We start from the raw sequence: 19,214 nt of genomic DNA, 5'->3' as shown, positions 1-19,214 counted from the left end.
AGTGGTCTGAGGCTGTGTGCCTGGACAGAGACAGCAAGGTCAGCAGACGGCGGAGATTGTCTGGAGTGGGACTGTTTGGAGGTTCCTGGAAGGACCGCGGACGGGTGGTGACCCGGCGGTCTGGAGCAGCGTGCAAAGGACAGTCAGTACCAGGGCAGGGGCCTCTCGGACGCTGGCAAGGCTAGGAGTCGCCAGAATTTGCCAAATCCGTCAGTGAAGGGGACGCAGATCCCCCAACAACCAAGTCCCGATTGAAGGCAACAGCTCAACCATTACAGGGGAGACACCGTCACCGCCAGGGCACCAGTTTCCCCAGGGCCAGCGCCTGCGGGCAAAGTGAGGAGCTCCTCCGGCCCAGATTGTAGTCGGGGAGCGGGTAACCGGTGGGAACTCATCGCTACCAATAGATGTAACATAGGTGCAGGGAAGAGTGACCATCACCGCCAACTGCAGGGAACCGCAGCACCGTGAACCGTCCGAGGGACCCGTCCAACCAGCCGTTTGTTTACCGAGAACTGTGTCGTGGTTACTGGCTGAGTGAGTACCTCCGTGCCGCAAGGCACAGCGCTGCCCCCGCGTCCCTGCGCCCACCAGGCCCTGCATCTCCCATCCCATCACCGGACCCCGGGATCACCAACCCCTACCCACGGAGGGGCAACACAACAACTAGCTGCTCCCCCACCATCACTCCCGGGATCCCCACACCGAGCAGCGGTGGTGAAATCACCACAACCGTGGGTGGCGTCACGGACAATAAACAATCCCCACACCCAACAACCCCCTTTCACTCACGGGTGAGGAGTGCCGCTCGAGAAACCCCCGGGATCCGGCCCACAGCTCGAGCCACCACTGAGCAGCAACCGCCGGACCCGAGCAGAAGGGGTGAGCGTAGTGTGCTGACACCCTCCTCCCCGCCCGCGACAGATACAATTAGTCTAAAAAGCAACAGAGATTTTATGTTTCCTGCCTTTCAAAATCAACCTGGCAAATTTAAAAAAAAAAAACCTTTAAAATTACCCTATAAGGGAATTTTGAGTTAATAAACGGGTCTGTGGGACCTCGCCAAAGCTGGGAGCAGCTACAAAGAGGGTCTACAGCTCTGAAGGATGCAGCTTGGCCACACATTACACAGATAACAATTTACTATAAATCAGAATTGTGTAATGCCTCATTTCTCCTCTGGGGGCGCGGTAGGCAAAATGAGCAGTCACAACCAGGTTCTTCCATAGATTTCAAGACTTGATCTCAGAACTTATGGAAGAAGATTTAACAGGGAGATGTTAACCAGGAGATTTCAACAAAGGGTCAGGACCAGAAGGGCCCCTTGGTCGACTATTAACCTAAAAAAAGGCCTATTTTTTTAATGCCTGGTGGCCTAGATCTGCAGTTCTTACCTGCAGTGATGCCCTGGTGGCCTCCGGGTCTCCTGGCTCCGGGTTCTCCAGTTTGGAAGCCGCTCGCTGGAGAGATTGTTTCACGGCTGAGAATTCGCCCTTTAAAGCTTCACGTTCCGAAAGTTCTTTGTGAATTTTTTGCTTATTTCTTTGAGATTTTTGTAGAAGTCTAGAATATAAAGAGATTACATGATCAGTCAGATTTTCACATTCATAGATTTTAACCACGGTTTACTCTACCATGGGTTCTTAACAGCTGGATGTTGTGTAGGGCCAGTGATGTCCCTGGTCAGACGTGCAAGGTCTGCATATGGTGGGAAATGCTGGGCGTTGAAGTTTCATCACAGCTGGGAAATCATCGGTCACTTGCACTACAGTATGTGGACACAAATATTGCTCCATCTGTCTTAGGAACTGAATTCACCTCCATTGCCCTGGGTGTAGAACATCCGGCCACTCGCCACTCGTGTATAACCTCCGGCCCCTCGTCCCTGGTATATAACATCCGGCCCCTCACCCACGGTGTATGACATCTGGCCCCTTGTCCCGGTGTATGACATCCGGCCACTCGCCGCTGGTATATAATCTTCAGCCCCTCGTCCCCAGTCTATAACATCTGGCCACTCACCCCCGGTCTATAACATTCAGCCCCTAGCCCCTTGGTGTATAACATCCGACCTCTCACCCCTGGTGTATAACCTCCAGCCCCTCGCCCCCCGATGTATAACATCCGGCTCCTCGCCCCGGTGTAAAACATCCGGCCCCTCGCCCCCGGTGTAAAACATCCGGCCCCTCGCTCCCGGTGTATAACATCCAGCCCCTCGCCCCCGATGTATAACATCCAGCCCCTCGCCCCCGGTGTATAACATCCAGCCCCTCGCCCCCGATGTATAACATCCAGCCCCTCGCCCCCGGTGTATAACATCCGGCCTCTCGCTCCCGGTGTATAACATCAAACCTCTCGCCCCCTGGTATATAACCTCCGATTCCTTGCCCACTGATGTATAATATTCGTCCCCTTGCTCCCTGGTGTATAATATCCGACCCCTCTCCGCCGGTGTATAATATCCGGTCCTTCGCACCCGATGTAAGACATCCGGCCCCTAGCCCCTTGGTGTATAACATCCGACCTCTCACCCCTGGTGTATAACCTCCAGCCCCTCACCCCCTGATGTATAACATCCAGCTCCTCGCCCCCGGTGTAAAACATCTGGCCCCTCGCCCCCGGTGTATAACATTTGTTCCTTCGCCCCGGGTGTATAACATCCAACCTCTCGCTCCCTGGTGTATAACATCCAACCTCTCGCCCCCCAGTGTATAACCTCCAGTTCCTTGCCCACTGATGTATAATATTCGGCCCCTCGCCCCAGGGTGTATAATATCCGACCCCTCTCCGCCGGTGTATAATATCCGGTCCTTCGCACCCGATGTATGACATCTGGCCCCTTGCCCCAGTGTATAACATCCAGCCCCCCGCCTTCTGGTGTATAACATCCGGCCCCTCACCCCCGGTGTATGACATTTGTACCCAAATATGGTAGGTTTAGTTTGCTTTGGAAACTATTAGAAGATTGGGGCCCTGTGCAACTGCCTATTTTCCAACTGCCTAAAACTGGCTGTGAACTAGGGGGTTATATTCTGGAAAAAGCTTTCCTTTAAGGCATCGAGGGCACAATGTGTTACATAAAGCATGCGTCATTACGTCTGCTTTGGATACTGTTTGGACAGATCCAGTAATAGGATGTTTATGTCTGGAAATCCGAATAGAAGAGAGTGATACAATTATGTGAAGAGTCCAATTTAGAGTCTGGCTGGTAATGTTGGATAATATTAACAACAATATACCCAAAATAACTTTCATTTTAGATTAATTTGCCAGGGTAATGTATCTGGGAAGCGAGGCCATTAGTCTGGCTAAGTATTGCAGTGTTCGGTACTCCGGGGCTCACAAGCATGTAGATGGTGATGAGGACCGATCCTCCGCCCCTGCCAGGAGATCAGGACTGCGGCGTCTCATTTTTGCACATAATGTATTGGAAATTTTCAGCTCTGGACGTCCATAGTTATTTTAAACATAGTTATATAAAAATCGAACAGTGAGGGATGCTGGGGATGGAGAGATTGCCCAGATAGGTGCTCATATCCCCAACGGAAACATACAGGCGTGTGGAGCGAAGGCGAAAAAACGCATTACATTCTATGAAAATTAATGTACAGAGATTATTATAGTATATGATCCCTTTTTATTACCTCTAGACCACCAGGGAAGCAAACACTATTTAAAATCCCAGACATCCAATAAGCCGAGGCTTTAAGAAGGGTTGAGGGACTTCCGATAAAAGTTTGCAGTAAACGCCTGCTCTTGAGAGGAAACACCAAAAGAATCCGGACAGCGTGCACAATGTCCACTGTAAGGATTTAGAGTGACTGAAGATTTATCAGAAGACCAGATAAACTTTTTAACCGTTCCATTATGGTACCAGGGAAGCTAATACTAACCAGTCTACTGTCTTAGCTTATCAAGGATATTATTAGAGAAATCGGTTTCCTTCTCCTCCTGGACTGATCATTCTCAGTTCTCAGGTAAAATCTATCTTCAGCGAATACAGACCTTCCCATTACAAAAATAGTAGATGACGACAGGTGCTTTAAAAATTCTATGGAGGAGGGAGGAGCTAGAGGCTAATATAGACAAAGGAGGAGCTAGAGGCCGACACAGACAAAGGGAGAGGAGCTAGAGGATGAAACCGGCAAAGGGGAGGAGCTAGATGGTCACATAGGGGGAGGAGCTAGAAGCCAACAAACTCGCAAAGGGGGAGGAGCTAGAGACCGACACAGACAGAGGGGGAGGAGCTAGAGTCCAACACAGGCAAACAGGGAGGAGCTGGAGGCCAACACAGAGGGGAGGAGCTAGAGGCCAACACATAGAGGGGGAGGTGCTAGAGTTCGACACAGAGGGGGAGGAGCTAGAGGCCGACACAGAGGGAGAGGAGCTAGAGGCTGACACAGACATTCTGCTGCAATTTCTCCTGAAATGACAGTTACGATTCTCCATAGAACTTTATGAGCACCAACTGTCATGACTCATTCCCCTTCTCAGAAGTTTTCACTGAAGACAAATTTTACCTGTTTATTGAGACCTTTGAGAATTAATGATCAGTCCAGGAGGAGAAAGAAACCTATTTCTCTACTAAGATACATAAAAAAGTTTCTTAATTTTATATTTTTATGAAAAATATAAATAAAAAATAAAATGATGATTACTCCTTAATTCTGATTGAATAGTCTTTACACTGCTCATGGAGTGCTGTGTATCTTTGTGAATATGTACAGAATACTTTTCCTAGATGTGTAGTGTTTCTTGTGCACTGTCCATATGTAACAATCGTAAACTCACATTTCACACTTGTCTTCCATAGAATTGATCTCCTTGGCCGCCGTCACCATCTCAGTCTCTTCCTCGACCTCTGGTTTTCCCAAAGTATTCCAGAGGCGATGCATCAGCAGAGCCAACTGCAGCTGCTGCATCTTCAGGTTCTCCTCCAGGCGGCTGATTTCGGTGGCTGACGACAGTAGCTGTGACGTCTTCTGTTTCATCTTGGGTTTATCCAGAGCTTCTTCCTGGCAGTTATCCAGAAGGATCACCTCCCGCTCCACCTGTAAGACACAGAAATATGTATATTTTCCGGCAGCGTCATCACCCTGATAAACCTTGGTTTTCACAATGCCAGACTGTCAAATATGATAGGTTATAGGATAAAAAAACACGGTTTACTTATTTTTTTCTAATCGCTGGAAACCCCTGTGATCAGTTTAAAGGGGTCATGTTGTGCACGGGGGCTGTTATGGGATAGCGGGGGATTGGGGCTACTTGACTGGCCCTCAGGCTAGATCATGGAATAAACGAAATTCCTTTTTTCCCTGACTTGGAGTGCGACCTTTTTCATATCTACATTGTGGACAGATCTAATATACCCTCTTCCCCACTCTAGGGGAGGACCGGGACAGGAGTTGTTGAACCCACAGATATAGACAAATGGGAAACCAAGACTCTATAACACAGTTAGCACACACGGAAATATAGGACAATAAGTTATAAGAAGGAAATAAAGATCAGGGAGGAAATAGCCAGTAGATGAGAGGATTTTCACAGCACACCAAGCAACATGCAGTAAATCACCAGCAACTGGAACACAACAGCATATAGATCGGTTTATCAAAACCTATAGTCTGCATGGGAAGACAAACTCCTCCATCCTAAAAAGGTGGGGAGTAACTGTGATGGGTCTCCCATACATGTGATCCAAAAGATAACCAGCAAGCTAGCAGAAATTACCTCCTGCTAGCCCGATCACTAATGAGCACACAGCTGGTCGACGCCTGAGCCTGTCTGTGCAACACAAAAGCACCAGAGTAAACAGTGAGGAATGTCAGAGTCTGTAGTCTGAACGCCTTCTGATGCCGCCATGACACTTGGCGAGTTTACAGCCAATCACCGTGTGACAGGTCACAGCTCCTGGAAGAGCGCCATGCGTATTGTTGAGGTTGTACCCAGTACTACACATCAATTCTGCTCACTTAAATAGGCCGAGGCTCTGTACAGCGCCGTGCTCGGTTATACAATGTGACCCTCTCCTTCTGATCTGTACGGGTCCCTTTTACATTTCTTTTTCAACCCCCACACTTTCATGGGTCATCAATGAGTTCCTGACTAGTCGGTCATTCCAATGAAAATTATGTGTATATAACATATGAATAGAAGGACAGATTATTATGTATTTATAGGATTCTATAATATTATTATAAATTATTAAACCATTCAGATTTTTTTTTTGTATATTTTGCGTTTTTTACATTTTTAAGTCTTTATGGTAAACGGAGCTTTTTGACACCTACATAGACAGCATAGGTGTCAGATTATTGATAACCGATGCAACTATTATTGCACCTCTGGAAAGTCAGGGGTGGTCTCATCCCCATTTTAATGGGTGTTGGTATCCTGGCCTCTATAGATGATACAATGTTAGCAAACAAAATGGAAAAATGGAATTTGGAGTATGTTGATGTCAAGCTGCTCCTGAGCCGGCGGAGGGCTTTACACCACTCCATCTGGTACTTAGGATTGTGCTTGGTGATATAAGGCCGACATTTAGAAGGGAAGAAATGTCATTAACTGACTTGTAATATCTGTGGCTTCTATCACAGGACCGCGATGGTATCAGTGAACTCTGACAGCTATTCTCATGCAGACGTCCAAGTACAGACTGCAAAGCAAACCGAGAGTGACAGCCTGATAGAAATATATGAAGAGGTCTCACTCGGGTTCGGAGACTCGCAGTCATTCGGTGCCATGTGGTCCGTTCTGCATGAGGCCTTATACAGAGTAGACTGTTCATTATGGATTAGGGCCGCCCCCTGGACTCCTAAGCCCAGAGTCAGCAGGGAAGTAGTAGAGGTAGGGACCACCCGATTGCAAACACCTTGTGGAGGTAGGATGGCTTTTACACTTTTTTACTAACTTATGTTATTTACGTGCACTATTACTATTTATTTAGAGTATTGTGTTTTTTTCTTCATGACGAATAGATTGTCCAACTTTTCCACCTCATAGAAGCCCCTATAAGTTGCGGCCACCACCAGCGAGCTCTTATATACAGCATTCTAACATGCTGTATATATAAGAGCCCATGCTGCTGTGTAGAATGTGAAAAACACCTTTTATTATACTCACCTAAGAGGCGGTACAGTCTGATGAGGGTGTCACTGGTCTCCAATCCAGCGCCTCCTCTCTCCGGTCCAGCGCCTCCTCTCTCCAGTCCAGCGCCTCCTCTCTCCGGTCCAGCGCCTCCTCTCTCCGGTCCAGCGCCTCCTCTCTCCGGTCCAGCGCCTCCTCTCTCCGGTCCAGCGCCTCCTCTCTCCGGTCCAGAGCCTCCTCTCCCCGGTCCGGCGCCTCCTCTCCCCGGTCCGGCGCCTCCTCTCCCCGGTCCGGTGCCGCCTCTCTCCAGTGCGGCGCCACCTCTCTCCGGTCCAGCGCCTCCTCTGTGCGGCGATTGCGTCCTTCTCCTTCTGAGGCCCATGTGCATGTGCATGACGCGTCCCACGTTATCCACATGCGCAGTCATTGAGGTCTTGAGCAGGCGCAGTTTGATCTGCCCTGAGCAGTCCAGATCAAAGTATTGTAGTGCGCATGCACGGACGGTCTTTAACCCTTCCTTGCGCCTGCGCATTACAGTACTTTGATCTGTTCTCAGCAGGGCATATCAAAGTGCGCCTGCGCAGGAACTGCAATGTCGGCTTGTGTGGATGACATAGGCGCATCATCCTACTGGGCTGGGTAGAAGGAGGACGGAGATCACAGCAGAGACGAGGCGCCCGACCGAGAGCATTGGACCAGAGCGCCCCCTAGATGAGTATAATAAAGGTGTTTTTTACATTTTTCAGAGCAGCCTGGGCTCCAATATACATTATTCTGAAATGCTGTATATAAGCACTCACTGGTGGTGGCCGCAGCTCATAAGGGAAAACCCTGGTGACATATTCCCTTTAAAGTGATTTTACTTTATATATAAATACTAGATAATTTATCAGTATAAAGTCATTGTAATAACTGAGACATTAACAAGAAAATACGCCCAATTACCAGTTCACTAATCAATTTCCACTCTTGCTTCAATTCATCACAGTAAAGTTCCCAGTCTCTGCAGACGCCGAGGAGATACCGCCATCTGTCCCATAATGAAGCCACCGCTCTGTCAAAGAGCACCACCTCCTCGGAGCCGACATCACTCAGGTCTCGCGCCACTGCTCGGAGTTGCAGTAATTCCTCTTCATAGGAGCTTACTTTTGCCACCAAGGTCTATGAAACACAAACAGATATGGTCCTCACAATGACAATCTGTGCACATCAGGATTATTAAAGAGAAGCGCAATCACAAAAGCCAATTATTCATCACGTTTAATTAGAAACAAAAATAATCCTGTATATATGCATTGCAATGTATGATCCATTGATGCTTCTAGTAAAAGGAAATCAGACTGGTGAGCTTGTGCTAATACACAGGAATGATCATAAAAAGCCGAGCCAAGAGGTAAAGGTAACATCCTACTCAGCATTACTGCAAAAAGACAAAATCATTTACGTTCAATCAAGGGATTAGAGAGGTCAGGGATGAAGGAAAGTGTATTTTGGGGTAAAGAACAGCTGCAGGCTCATGCTGTGTCTTTTGGAGTAAAGAACAGCTGCAGGCTCATGCTATGTCTTCTGGAGCAAACAACAGCTGCAGACACATGCTGGGAGGCTGTGTTGCGCAGATAGTAGATGGCACTATGTTAACTGTTTCAGCTTGATGATATGTGTCGGAGACTGGAGTAAGATTTGTGTCCCGTAATGTGCGCTACGGCTCATCGGGATTTAAAAGAGCCAGCGTTACCATTCCCACAGGCCATCGTCCCACCCCAGCTCTGCCCATTTTGGCGGAACTGACCAAAACTGGCATGAAAACTCCAAAAGTGACAAATGTTTCATGCATCTTTGAGCAAAAAATTGGGACTTTTCAAGGCATTTTATAACAGAATTGTGCTGTAATCACTTTGATGAATTGGGGCCAAAATCTTTGAAAACCAACACAGAATTATGGTATATACCAGTATGAATTGCTCATTCGCCGGCTTTTAGAAAAATGGCTCCATGCTAAGAGGTGGTCCCAACCTCCCAGTGTTCCTTTGACCACCATCATTCAGCTGTAGTTCCCTGGGAACACGTACATGTGCTCACTCATTTTCTCCTTTATTATATCCATATGTCTCATTATGGAAATAAAGAATGGATTGTCCAGAAAACTCTCCCTTTAAAAAGAGGCTAGACTAAACTTTTATTGCCCAAATTTAGCTTAGAGGAGAAGTTGTGAAACGTCATCATTGACCGTTTACTAGAGTCGTACCCCAAAGAAGTCAACATTGTATAGAGACAGTACGGAAATGTTCCTGTTTGACCTTGTTCACTCTACGTTTCACATCAGCCCCAGGGAATGTATCACATGTAATGTATGGATACCAAAACAGTGTGCAATTAGCTTCCGTTGCATTTCCTATACAGAGGTATGTCCCTATGGGCGACTTATGCCATCGTGTACCTATACAGCAGCGGATGTTGGAAGAGAATACTCCCAATGAGACCTCAAATGTGATGTGCAAAGAGCTTTATCTGTTCTAGGGGCTTCCATAACTCCAATACTTACAATGGTGAGAGAGAACACGAAGACACAAAACAAAGGGGCACCAAGGGAACAATACAACGGTAAACCCTGGCGCTACAGAGTGAAGAGTGGGGTCACCTCCTAACACTCACTGGACTAACGTCCCTACACAGGTCCTTCCCCCGTGCACCGTCACATGTCTAGGCCAGGGGTCTCAAACTCAGCTGGGTGTATGGGCCGCACAGAGGAAAAAAAAATAATTTGGGGGGCCGCATTCTTTGCGGGACAAAGTGACATTTTTATTGGTACCATATATAATATATATATTTTATTGTTTTTTTACACACCTTGGGATCACTGATTTTGAACAATTTTCATTTGTTCATTATAGCAAATGTGCACATTCTTTGTTTAAATATAAACCTTTTTTTTTTTTACATTTTATTCCTTTCTTGTAACTAATAGCGTTACAATTAGCACTATATAGAAATTTTGACCAACATCTTTTAGTAATGTTCCCATATTGTTGTAACGTGCCCATCCTTGTCCCCTTGTAGTATTGTGCCCCATCCCACAGTAATGTGCCCATTCTTGTCCCCTTGTAGTATTGTACCCCATCCTAGTTCCCAGCCCACAGTAATGTGCTCATCCTTGTCCCCATCCTAAAGTAATGTTCCCCATCCTTGTCCCCATCCTAAAGTAATGTTCTCCATCTTTGTCCCCATGTTATAGTAATGTTCCCCATCCTTGTCCCCATGTTACAGTAATGTGTTCATCCTTGTCCCCAACCTATAGTAATGTCCCCAATCTATGGTAAGGTGTCCATCTTATAGTAATGTTCCCCATTCTTGTCCTCTTGTAGCAATGTCCCCATCCTATAGTACTATCCCCATTCTATAGTAATGTGCCCATCCTAGAGTAATGTGCCAACTTTGTCCCCACCCTATAGTAATGTCCCCAGCATTATCCCTATTCTATAGTAATGTTTCCCATCCTTGTCCCCTTGTAGTAATCTCCCTATCCTACAGTACTGTGCCCACCTTGTCCCCATCCTGTAGTAATGTCCCTATCCTATAGTAATGTCCCCAATCTATGGTAATGTGTCCATCTTATAGTAATATTCCCCATCATTGTCCCCCTGTAGCAATGTCCCCATCCTATAGTACTATCCCCATTCTATAGTAATGTGCCCATCCTTGAGTAATGTGCCAACCTTGTCCCCACCCTATAGTAATGTCCCCAGCATTATTCCTATTCTATAGTAATGTTTCCCATCCTTGTCCCCTTGTAGTAATCTCCCTATCCTACAGTACTGTGCCCACCTTGTCCCCATCCTGTAGTAATGTCCCTATCCTATAGTACTGTGCCCACCTTGTCCCCATCCTGTAGTAATGTCCCCATCCTATAGTACTGTGCCCATCCTAGTCCCTATCCTATAGTACTGTGCCCATCCTAGTCCCTATCCTATAGTAATGCGCCCACCTTGTCCCTATCCTATAGTACTGTGCCCATCCTAGTCCCCATCCTATAGTACTGTGCCCATCCTAGTCCCTATCCTATAGTACTGTGCCCATCCTAGTCCCTATCCTATAGTAATGCGCCCACCTTGTCCCTATCCTATAGTACTGTGCCCATCCTAGTCCCCATCCTATAGTAATGTGCCCATCCTAGTCCCCACCCTATAGTACTGCGCCCATCCTATAGTCTGCGCCCATCCTAGTCCCTATCCTATAGTAATGTGCCCACCTTGTCCCCATCCTATAGTAATGTCCCCAGCCTTGTCCCCATTCTATAGTCATGTGCCAATCCTAGTCCCTATCCTATAGTAATGTGCCCACCTTGTCCCCATCCTATAGTACTGTGCCCACCTTGTCCCCATCCTATAGTAATGTCCCCATACTATAGTAATAATGTCCCCATCCAACAGTATTGTGCCCATCCTTGTAATGTCCCCATCCTATAGTAATGTCCCCAGCTTTATCCCCATCTCATAGTAATGTGCGCACTTTGTCCCCATCCTGTAGTAATGGATCAGCAGCTCCCCTCACCTTCCACACAGACGCCGGAGTGAAGCTGAGGGGAGTGGTCTGCGGCCCCAGATCCACAGTGATTGGAGAGATCGGTCACAAGGCCGGTCTTTCCAATCAGAGCTGGGGGCGGGTGAAACTGAGGTCACCCAGCTCCAGCCAATGATCGGTGCTACAGCTGCACTAAACTTGGCTGGATTTCAATGTTTCAGCGATTTTCAATGGCTGAAACATTAGTGGCTGTGATTTGGCTGAGCGGCGTTCGTCAGCCAATCACAGCCTCCGTAGATCCGGGGAGGAAACACCACCCCTCCTGAGGTTCCCTCCTCCCCGAATCTAAGGTATTTGCAGCGATCGCAGCCACCGGGGCTGCGATTTGGCCATGACGTACTAGGTAAGTCATGGGTCCTTAAGTACCAGGGAGCCATAACGTACCCAGTACGTCATAGGTCGCTAAGGGGTTAACGTCCAACACACACACACACACACACACACACACACACACACACACACCATTCTTCTCACCTGTCCCATGCTCCCTCGGCTGCCTCATCTCTGCTTTGTGCGGCCCCCAGGCCCGTGCCCCCGGTGACTATCGCGGCAGCTGCAGTGTCACTGTCAGATTATTGTATTGCCGGCGCGAGAGCGGAGCGCCAGCAACACATTCATCTGACATAAATCACTGACAGTGACACTGCAGCTGCCGCGATAGTGAACAGAGGCACGGGCCTGGGGGCCGCACGAACTACCCTGAGGGGCCGCATGCAGCCCGCGGGCCGCGTGTTTGAGACCCCTGGTCTAGGCCCTTGCTGACCCTAAACTCACCCTGACTAGTGGAGGCCAGTGAGACGCTAGTCTCGCCTCTACAATAAGACAACACGAGGAAGGTAAGACAAACTGGTGAGGAATCACACAACAAAAAGCGCTCCTTGGTTTCTTCAGTAGGAAATTTCACAGCTGCAATAGTAACAACAACATAGCTATGCAGCGACGAGCTCCTTCAACTTGGACAGCATAGGTATGAGCTATAGCCGGAATATGGAGGAGTGAGAAGTGGATATGTTTAGCAGAAGGGAGTGGCTGCAGCTGAGATTACAACTACCTGTTAGATCATTGCAGGATAGAAATGGGCCTTAACCCCTTTTGTACCGAATGGCTTTAAATACGCTCCAACTCAAGGTAAATGATAAGCGGGCACTAAAGAGGATCTGTGATCCACAATTCGCTGTGACCTTCTGATCCCAGATCACCCCCCGAGATTACATCAGGCATTACATACTGATAGTGAACACCCCACCAAACCCAAATTTGAAAACATAAACAATCCAAACCATGAATTAGAATTATATATAGCTTCAGTACAGAACTTGCCTTGCTTTTCTCCCATTGGGCCAAAGCGGCTTTGTAAGACGTTGGCTTCTGAGAAAAGGAATCTCCAATAACAGCCTCCATTTCTTCAAGATCCCTGCACATTTTCTGCTTATCACTTTTGAACAGTAGGTGCTTCTCATGGTAACTAGAAAGTAATGATGGGAAAGATGAATATATGAATTCCTGCAGATACATTCTGGGGTATGATAACTTATGCATCATCTGCCGTTGAGAGGGGAAATAAATGTCATGTTGTAATTATATTCAATTCAGAGATAAACAAGAAATGCTAATGTGTGTTACATCGTGGGGGCGGATGAGGGGATTAATCGAATAATAGTGTGAACAGCTACCTACTGTGGGGTATACTGACCGCTATGAATAAAATTCAGAAGAGACCCACCCACTGGACTCCTAAGCATAGAAACAGCTGGAATTAAGTTATTAAAGGGGTTATTTCAGGTATTTAAGATTTCCCCCAAATTGATAGGTCGGGGGTTATCTTATTGATCGCTAGGGATCTCGAGAAAGGGCTCTGAATGGAGTCAATGTTGAGCAAACAAACAGTCACTCTATTCATTGTCTATGGGACTGCCGAAAATTTCTAGTTAGTGCGCTCTGCAATTTCAGACTGTCCTATAGAGGATGAATAGAATAGAAATGTGTATGCTCAACCTCCACGCCAATCAGATGAGGATTGCTGGGGCTTCCAATGAGACCTATCAATAGGGGCAGATAAGACTGCAAATATCAGGTTCCCTTTAAATCACCACTCCAAGGTTTTTGTTTTGTTTTTTTTTTCAAGCGCTGGAGTTTTGCTTTAAATCTAAGTTCTCTGCCCCCTGACATATACTCACCCTCCGACAGCTTCTTCATTTTCGACGTCTCGCAATAGTCTCTGGGCATCATCTTCTGACTCTAACTTTTGACTCACCGGAGGTCAGAAGTTACGTCACAAGCTTTCAATACAAGTCTATGACAACCAGAACAAGGCTCTCATAGACTTGTATTGAGTTGTGACCTCTGGCGCGCTCCATGAAACACTGAAGTTGCCGGCAGGTCAAAAATTGCCAAAAACCAACTGGAGCAATGCTGTAAGCAGATGAAGATGGCGGAGAATGAGGACAAAACGGGGGCACCACATTTAAAAAGCACTGCTCCAGTGGTGCAATAAAAAAAACAAAAACAAAAAAAAGGCAGAAGTGGAGCTTTGAAGTGAATGGCTCATCAGAAAAGGATCTGTTTTTTTAAATAAGATTTTTTTGTAATTTGACACATTTTTTAGTATTTTTTTTCCCATATTACAATCATTATAAAAAATTAGGAATAATAAAATATTCACACTGGATATTAAAGTTTTTTTGATTCACGCTTCCTATTGTTTCACTAAATTCACATGTACATTAACAGCATTGAACAGATCATGTCCCTACCAAAGCATCTAATGAGCGTGTGCAATGTCATTGTGAAGGGAGAGTGGGCAGGGTGAGCTGAATTCGCTTATAGTGACTGGTGGATTCTGTGTTCTCAGCTGTGTACAGAGGTGATATCTGTCATTGTAATCCTGCCTCTGATGATAATGAACCTACAGGAAACTCTTTCTGAAAGTATAGGAAGTTTGAATCTAAAAAAACACCTAGTGGTCAGTGTGAAAAGTGCAAGATTATAATATTTTTTTACTAAAGATTATTATATGAAGAAAATAATAATAAAATACAAAAAAAAATGTGATATAAGCAATAGATCATTTTCTGAGGACATACTTCCTTTAGGGAAAATGTGGACACTTGGTGGTTCCTGAAAATATTTACTGCTTATCTCATCGGATCAACCCCTTGGATTTCCGGTTATGATTGAAGTTCCATTGCTAAAAATTTGTCAAAAGTCATAATATGAAATTGGGGAAAAATACTGATAGGAAAAATGGAGCATAATCACATTATATATTATCTTAATTTTTTTCTCAGCCACCTGGGCTGTTGTTCCTCCACCTCCTTGGGTTGATCTCCCCCTTTCTGAGGACACGGTAAGGTATTTGGAGAGGAGATCCAATCAAGGTTCTCAGCACCCATCAAAAAGAGGGGTGCGACTGCCCTTTCTGTATACAGGGGTCCTAGAGAAGATAAAATGTGCTGCCTCTATGTTGTCTACACAATCACAGTCTATCATCCGGAGAAGAAACAAACCTGGCCAATTCAGAACATTTTCTTTTGAACATCTCCGACAATCCCGCGTTCTTGCCGGAGATCAGATTCTCCAGACCGTCCAGACTTTCTTGATCATGTCTGTTACAATTGGACCTCAGCTGTTTTGTGAGATCATGGATTTCCGCTAGACCAATGTTTATTCTTTCTTGTTGTGAACCAAGGATGGTCACGTGTTCCTCCCGATCACTAAGATCCACTGGATTTTCTTGCAGCGTTTCCTCGTGGAGTCTGAAAAGTTCTGCAAGTTTGGTAAGGCTTCGCTGAAGGTCTTGGAAGATATTGAACGTCTTCTCAACAGTGGTCTGATAAAATAAAGCCAACGTCATTTCTTAAACGAGGCACAATACAAAATACATAAAGAGAAAAGGAAATAGCGAAGCTGCAAAACAAAACCTTTCACACATTGTGCCCAACGGATGGGATTCCAATTTTGGGAATAAACCATTTGCAATATTTGGTCTAGTAATATCAAATTTAGGAAAAATAAAGAAAAAAGGGCATATTATATCTAAATAAATCTTTATTTTTATATAGCGCTAACATATTCTGCAGCGCTTTACATACATCAGGCAGACTGTCCCCATTGGAGCTCATAATCTAAATTCCCTATCTGTATGTCTTTGGAGTGTGGGAGGAAACCGGAGGAAACCCACGCAAACACAGGGAGAACATACAAACTCCTTGCAGATGGTGTCCTTGGTGGGATTCAAACCCAGGACCCCAGCACTGCAAGACTGCAGTGCTAACCACTGAGCCACCGTGCTATATAGATAGATCTATCTATCTATATAGAGTGCCTTGCGAAAGGATTCAGCCCCTTTGAATTTTTCAACCTTTTCCCACATTTCAGGCTTCAAACATAAAGATAAAAAGTTGAAATTTTATGCTAAAGAATCTTCAAATGGGACACAATTGTGAAGGTGAACGAAATGTATTGCTTATTTTAAAATTGTATAACAAATAATAAACTGAAAATTGGGGCGTGCAATATTATTCATCCCCTTTAAGTTAATACTTTGTAGCGCCACCTTTTGCTGCAATTACAGCACAAGTCTCTTGGGGTTTGTGTCTATCAGTTTTGCACATCGAGAGACTGAAATTCTCGCCCATTCTTCCTTTGCAAACAGCTGGAGCTGAGTGAGGTTGGATGGAGAGCGTTTGTGAACAGCAGTATTCAGCTCTTTCCACAGATTCTCGATTGGATTCAGGTCTGGACTGTGACTTGGCCATTCTAACACCTGGATATGTTTATTTGTGAACTATTTTATTGTAGATTTTGCTTTATGTTTGGGATCATTGTTTTGTTGGAAGACAAATCTCCGTCCCAGTCTCAGGTCTTTTGCAGACTCCAGTAGGTTTTCTTCAAGAATGGTCCTGTATTTGGCTCCATCCATCTTCCCATCAATTTTAACCATCTTCCCTGTCCCTGCTGAAGAAAATCAGGCCAAAACCATGATGCTGCCACCACCATGTTTGACAGTGGGGATGGTGTGTTCAGGGTGATGAGCTGTGTTGTTTTTACACCAAACATATCGTTTGGCATTGTGCCCAAAAATTTCGATTTTTGGTTTCATCTGACCAGAGCATCTTCTTCCACATGTTTGGTGTGTTTCCCAGGTGGCTTGTGGCAAACTTTAAACAACACTTTTTATGGATACCTTTGAGAAATGGCTTTCTTCTTGCCACTCTTCCATAAAGGCCAGATTTGTGCAGTGTACGGCTGATTGTTGTCCTATGGACAGACTCTCCCACCTCAGCTGTAGATCTCTGCAGTTCATCCAGAGTGATCATGGGCCTCTTGGCTGCATCTCTGATCAGTCTTCTTCTTTGAGATGATAGTTTAGATGGACGGCCGGGTCTTGGTAGATTTGCAGTGGTATGATACTCCTTCCATTTAAATGTGATCATTTGCACAGTGCTTCTTGGGATGTTTAAAGTTTTGGAAATCTTTTTGTAACCAAATCCGGCTTTAAAACTCTCCACAACAGTGTCACGGACCTGGCTGTTGTGTTCCTTGGTCTTTACGATGCTCTCTGACAGACACTGAGACTATCACAGAGCAGGTGCATTTATACGGAGACTTGATGACACACCGGTGGCTTATATTTATCATCAGTCATTTAGGACAACATTGGATCATTCAGAGATCCTCAATGAACTTCTGGAGTGAGTTTGCTGCACTGAAAGTAAAGGGGATGAATAATATTGCACGCCCCAATTTTTAGTTTATTCTTTTTTACAAAAGTTTAAAATAAGCAATAAATTTCATTCAACTTCACAATTGTGTCCCATTTGTTGTTGATTCTTCACCATAACATTCAAATTGTTATCTTTATGTTTGAAGCCTGAAATATGGGAAAAGGTTGAAAAATTCAAGGGGGCCGAATACTTTCGCAAGGCACTGCATATATATCTACCTTCAGCAATACCCTAATGCAGAGTTATTGTATTCATCTACATTTATTAATACCACTAGCTCACATAAAATAAAACATAAAAGATATCAGTCCAGCATGCACCTTCTGCATTTGGCCTACGTAGAATTATTGTATTTATCTACATTTTTTAATACTGAATTTTCTGTAAGCCCTACCCCAAAAATAAGCCCTAGCAGAAATGTTTGGCCTTTTCGGAGTAAGGCATAAATATAAGCTCTGCTCTGAAAATAAGCCCTAGTTGCAGTTCAATAATGAAGTGTCCACACAGCTAAGAAAGTTAAAAAATACTGCAGGACACTCATTATAGAAGGGAGACACTCCCAAAAGAGAAAAGAAAGAAGACAAAAGACCCCACAATCATACTCGCCAGACCCCGAATGGGAGTACCTGCGGTGGAATGCATGCACACGCACACATACACGCACACATCAGGTAATATCGTACTGCTCCGGGAACCTGGACACGAGGACCTGAGGTGGAACACATTGAGGACCTGCAGTTGAAAGCATTGATGCATTCCAGTGCAGGTCCTCGATGTGTTCCACAACAAGTCCTCTAATATGTGTGCAAGTGCCAGCCGGAAGCAGGGAAGGACCGCTGTGGAGCACATCTGCTGGGAGTGCCTGCCGAGCATCGCAGGAGGACCTGGGATGCAGGGGAGAACGAGGACTTGCTGTGGAATGCATTGCTGTGTTCCAGAGAAGGTCCTCGATGTATTCAACTGCAGGTCCTCTGATGTGTGTGTGAGTGCTGGCCGGAAAAAGGTAAGGACCGCTGTGGAGCACACCTGCTGGGAGCGCCCGCCGAGGAGCGTAGGATGACCTGGGAGTGACACAGACATCTGGGGTCTGGTAAGTATGATTTTTCTGGCGTTATCTGCTTTTTTAGTGGGGTAAACTTACACTCAACCCGTGTTTCCCCAAGAATAACCCCTACCTCGAAAATAAGCCCTAGCGCAATTTTTAGGACAAAAAAATAATATAAGACAGTGTCTTATTTTTAGGGAAACACCGTACTATAAAAGTTAACAATCCAGCATGCGCCATATCCATCTTGGCTTACCGGGTCTTCCATATTGCACAATGTACTTGTAAAGTAAGAAAACAACCCGCCATGGATTGTAATAATATTAGGATTTAGTACATGGAAATACTATTAATTCAGCATATGAGAGGTGATTGATTACATCCTCTATGGAAGACTATAGAAGCAATCATAGATGATGGGAAGTTACCATTTCATACTTGCCCAAATTTCTCGGGATCTTTAAGCCTCGGAGTTCAAAGCCACCCTCATGCTTTGCCCTTTTTTTTGGGATCTTTAAGCCTTGAAGCCCAAAGCTACCCGCCCAACTCTCAACTGTACTCCAAATGCCCACTTGTTGGACAGGGTTTACCCAAATCACACCCACATTGTGACCCAAGAGTCCTGGGACATCTGCAACAATTATACCACCTAAAGCCTGCTTTACACGTTGCAATTAGTTGTACAATCGCATTTGCGATGTGACACGCCCAGGTTGCATACGGGATCTTATGAGATTTCACGTTGGTCGTTCATTTGCTGTCACACGTGCGTTAGT

At 45.5% G+C, this 19,214-nt stretch overlaps 1 protein-coding gene across 2 annotated transcripts in view; it reads right to left on the bottom strand.

Moving 5' to 3' along the window:
* The window catches only part of SYNE2 (spectrin repeat containing nuclear envelope protein 2), a 518,190-nt gene that overhangs the window by 206,888 nt on the left and 292,088 nt on the right, over window positions 1-19,214 (bottom strand). For both annotated transcript variants that reach the window (XM_075330437.1, XM_075330436.1), the window contains exons 49-53: window positions 15,174-15,496; window positions 12,988-13,132; window positions 8,035-8,250; window positions 4,792-5,051; window positions 1,395-1,563 (exon numbers count right to left, since the gene is read on the bottom strand). In XM_075330437.1, coding sequence (XP_075186552.1) covers window positions 1,395-1,563; window positions 4,792-5,051; window positions 8,035-8,250; window positions 12,988-13,132; window positions 15,174-15,496 — 1,113 coding nt within the window. The remainder of the gene's footprint in view (window positions 1-1,394; window positions 1,564-4,791; window positions 5,052-8,034; window positions 8,251-12,987; window positions 13,133-15,173; window positions 15,497-19,214) is intronic.

This window comes from Anomaloglossus baeobatrachus, chromosome 12 (genome assembly GCF_048569485.1).
Source record: "Anomaloglossus baeobatrachus isolate aAnoBae1 chromosome 12, aAnoBae1.hap1, whole genome shotgun sequence".
Classification (NCBI taxonomy): domain Eukaryota; kingdom Metazoa; phylum Chordata; class Amphibia; order Anura; family Aromobatidae; genus Anomaloglossus; species Anomaloglossus baeobatrachus.
Note: the sequence above shows the minus strand (reverse complement) of the source record. Positions and strands in the feature narration are given on the sequence as shown.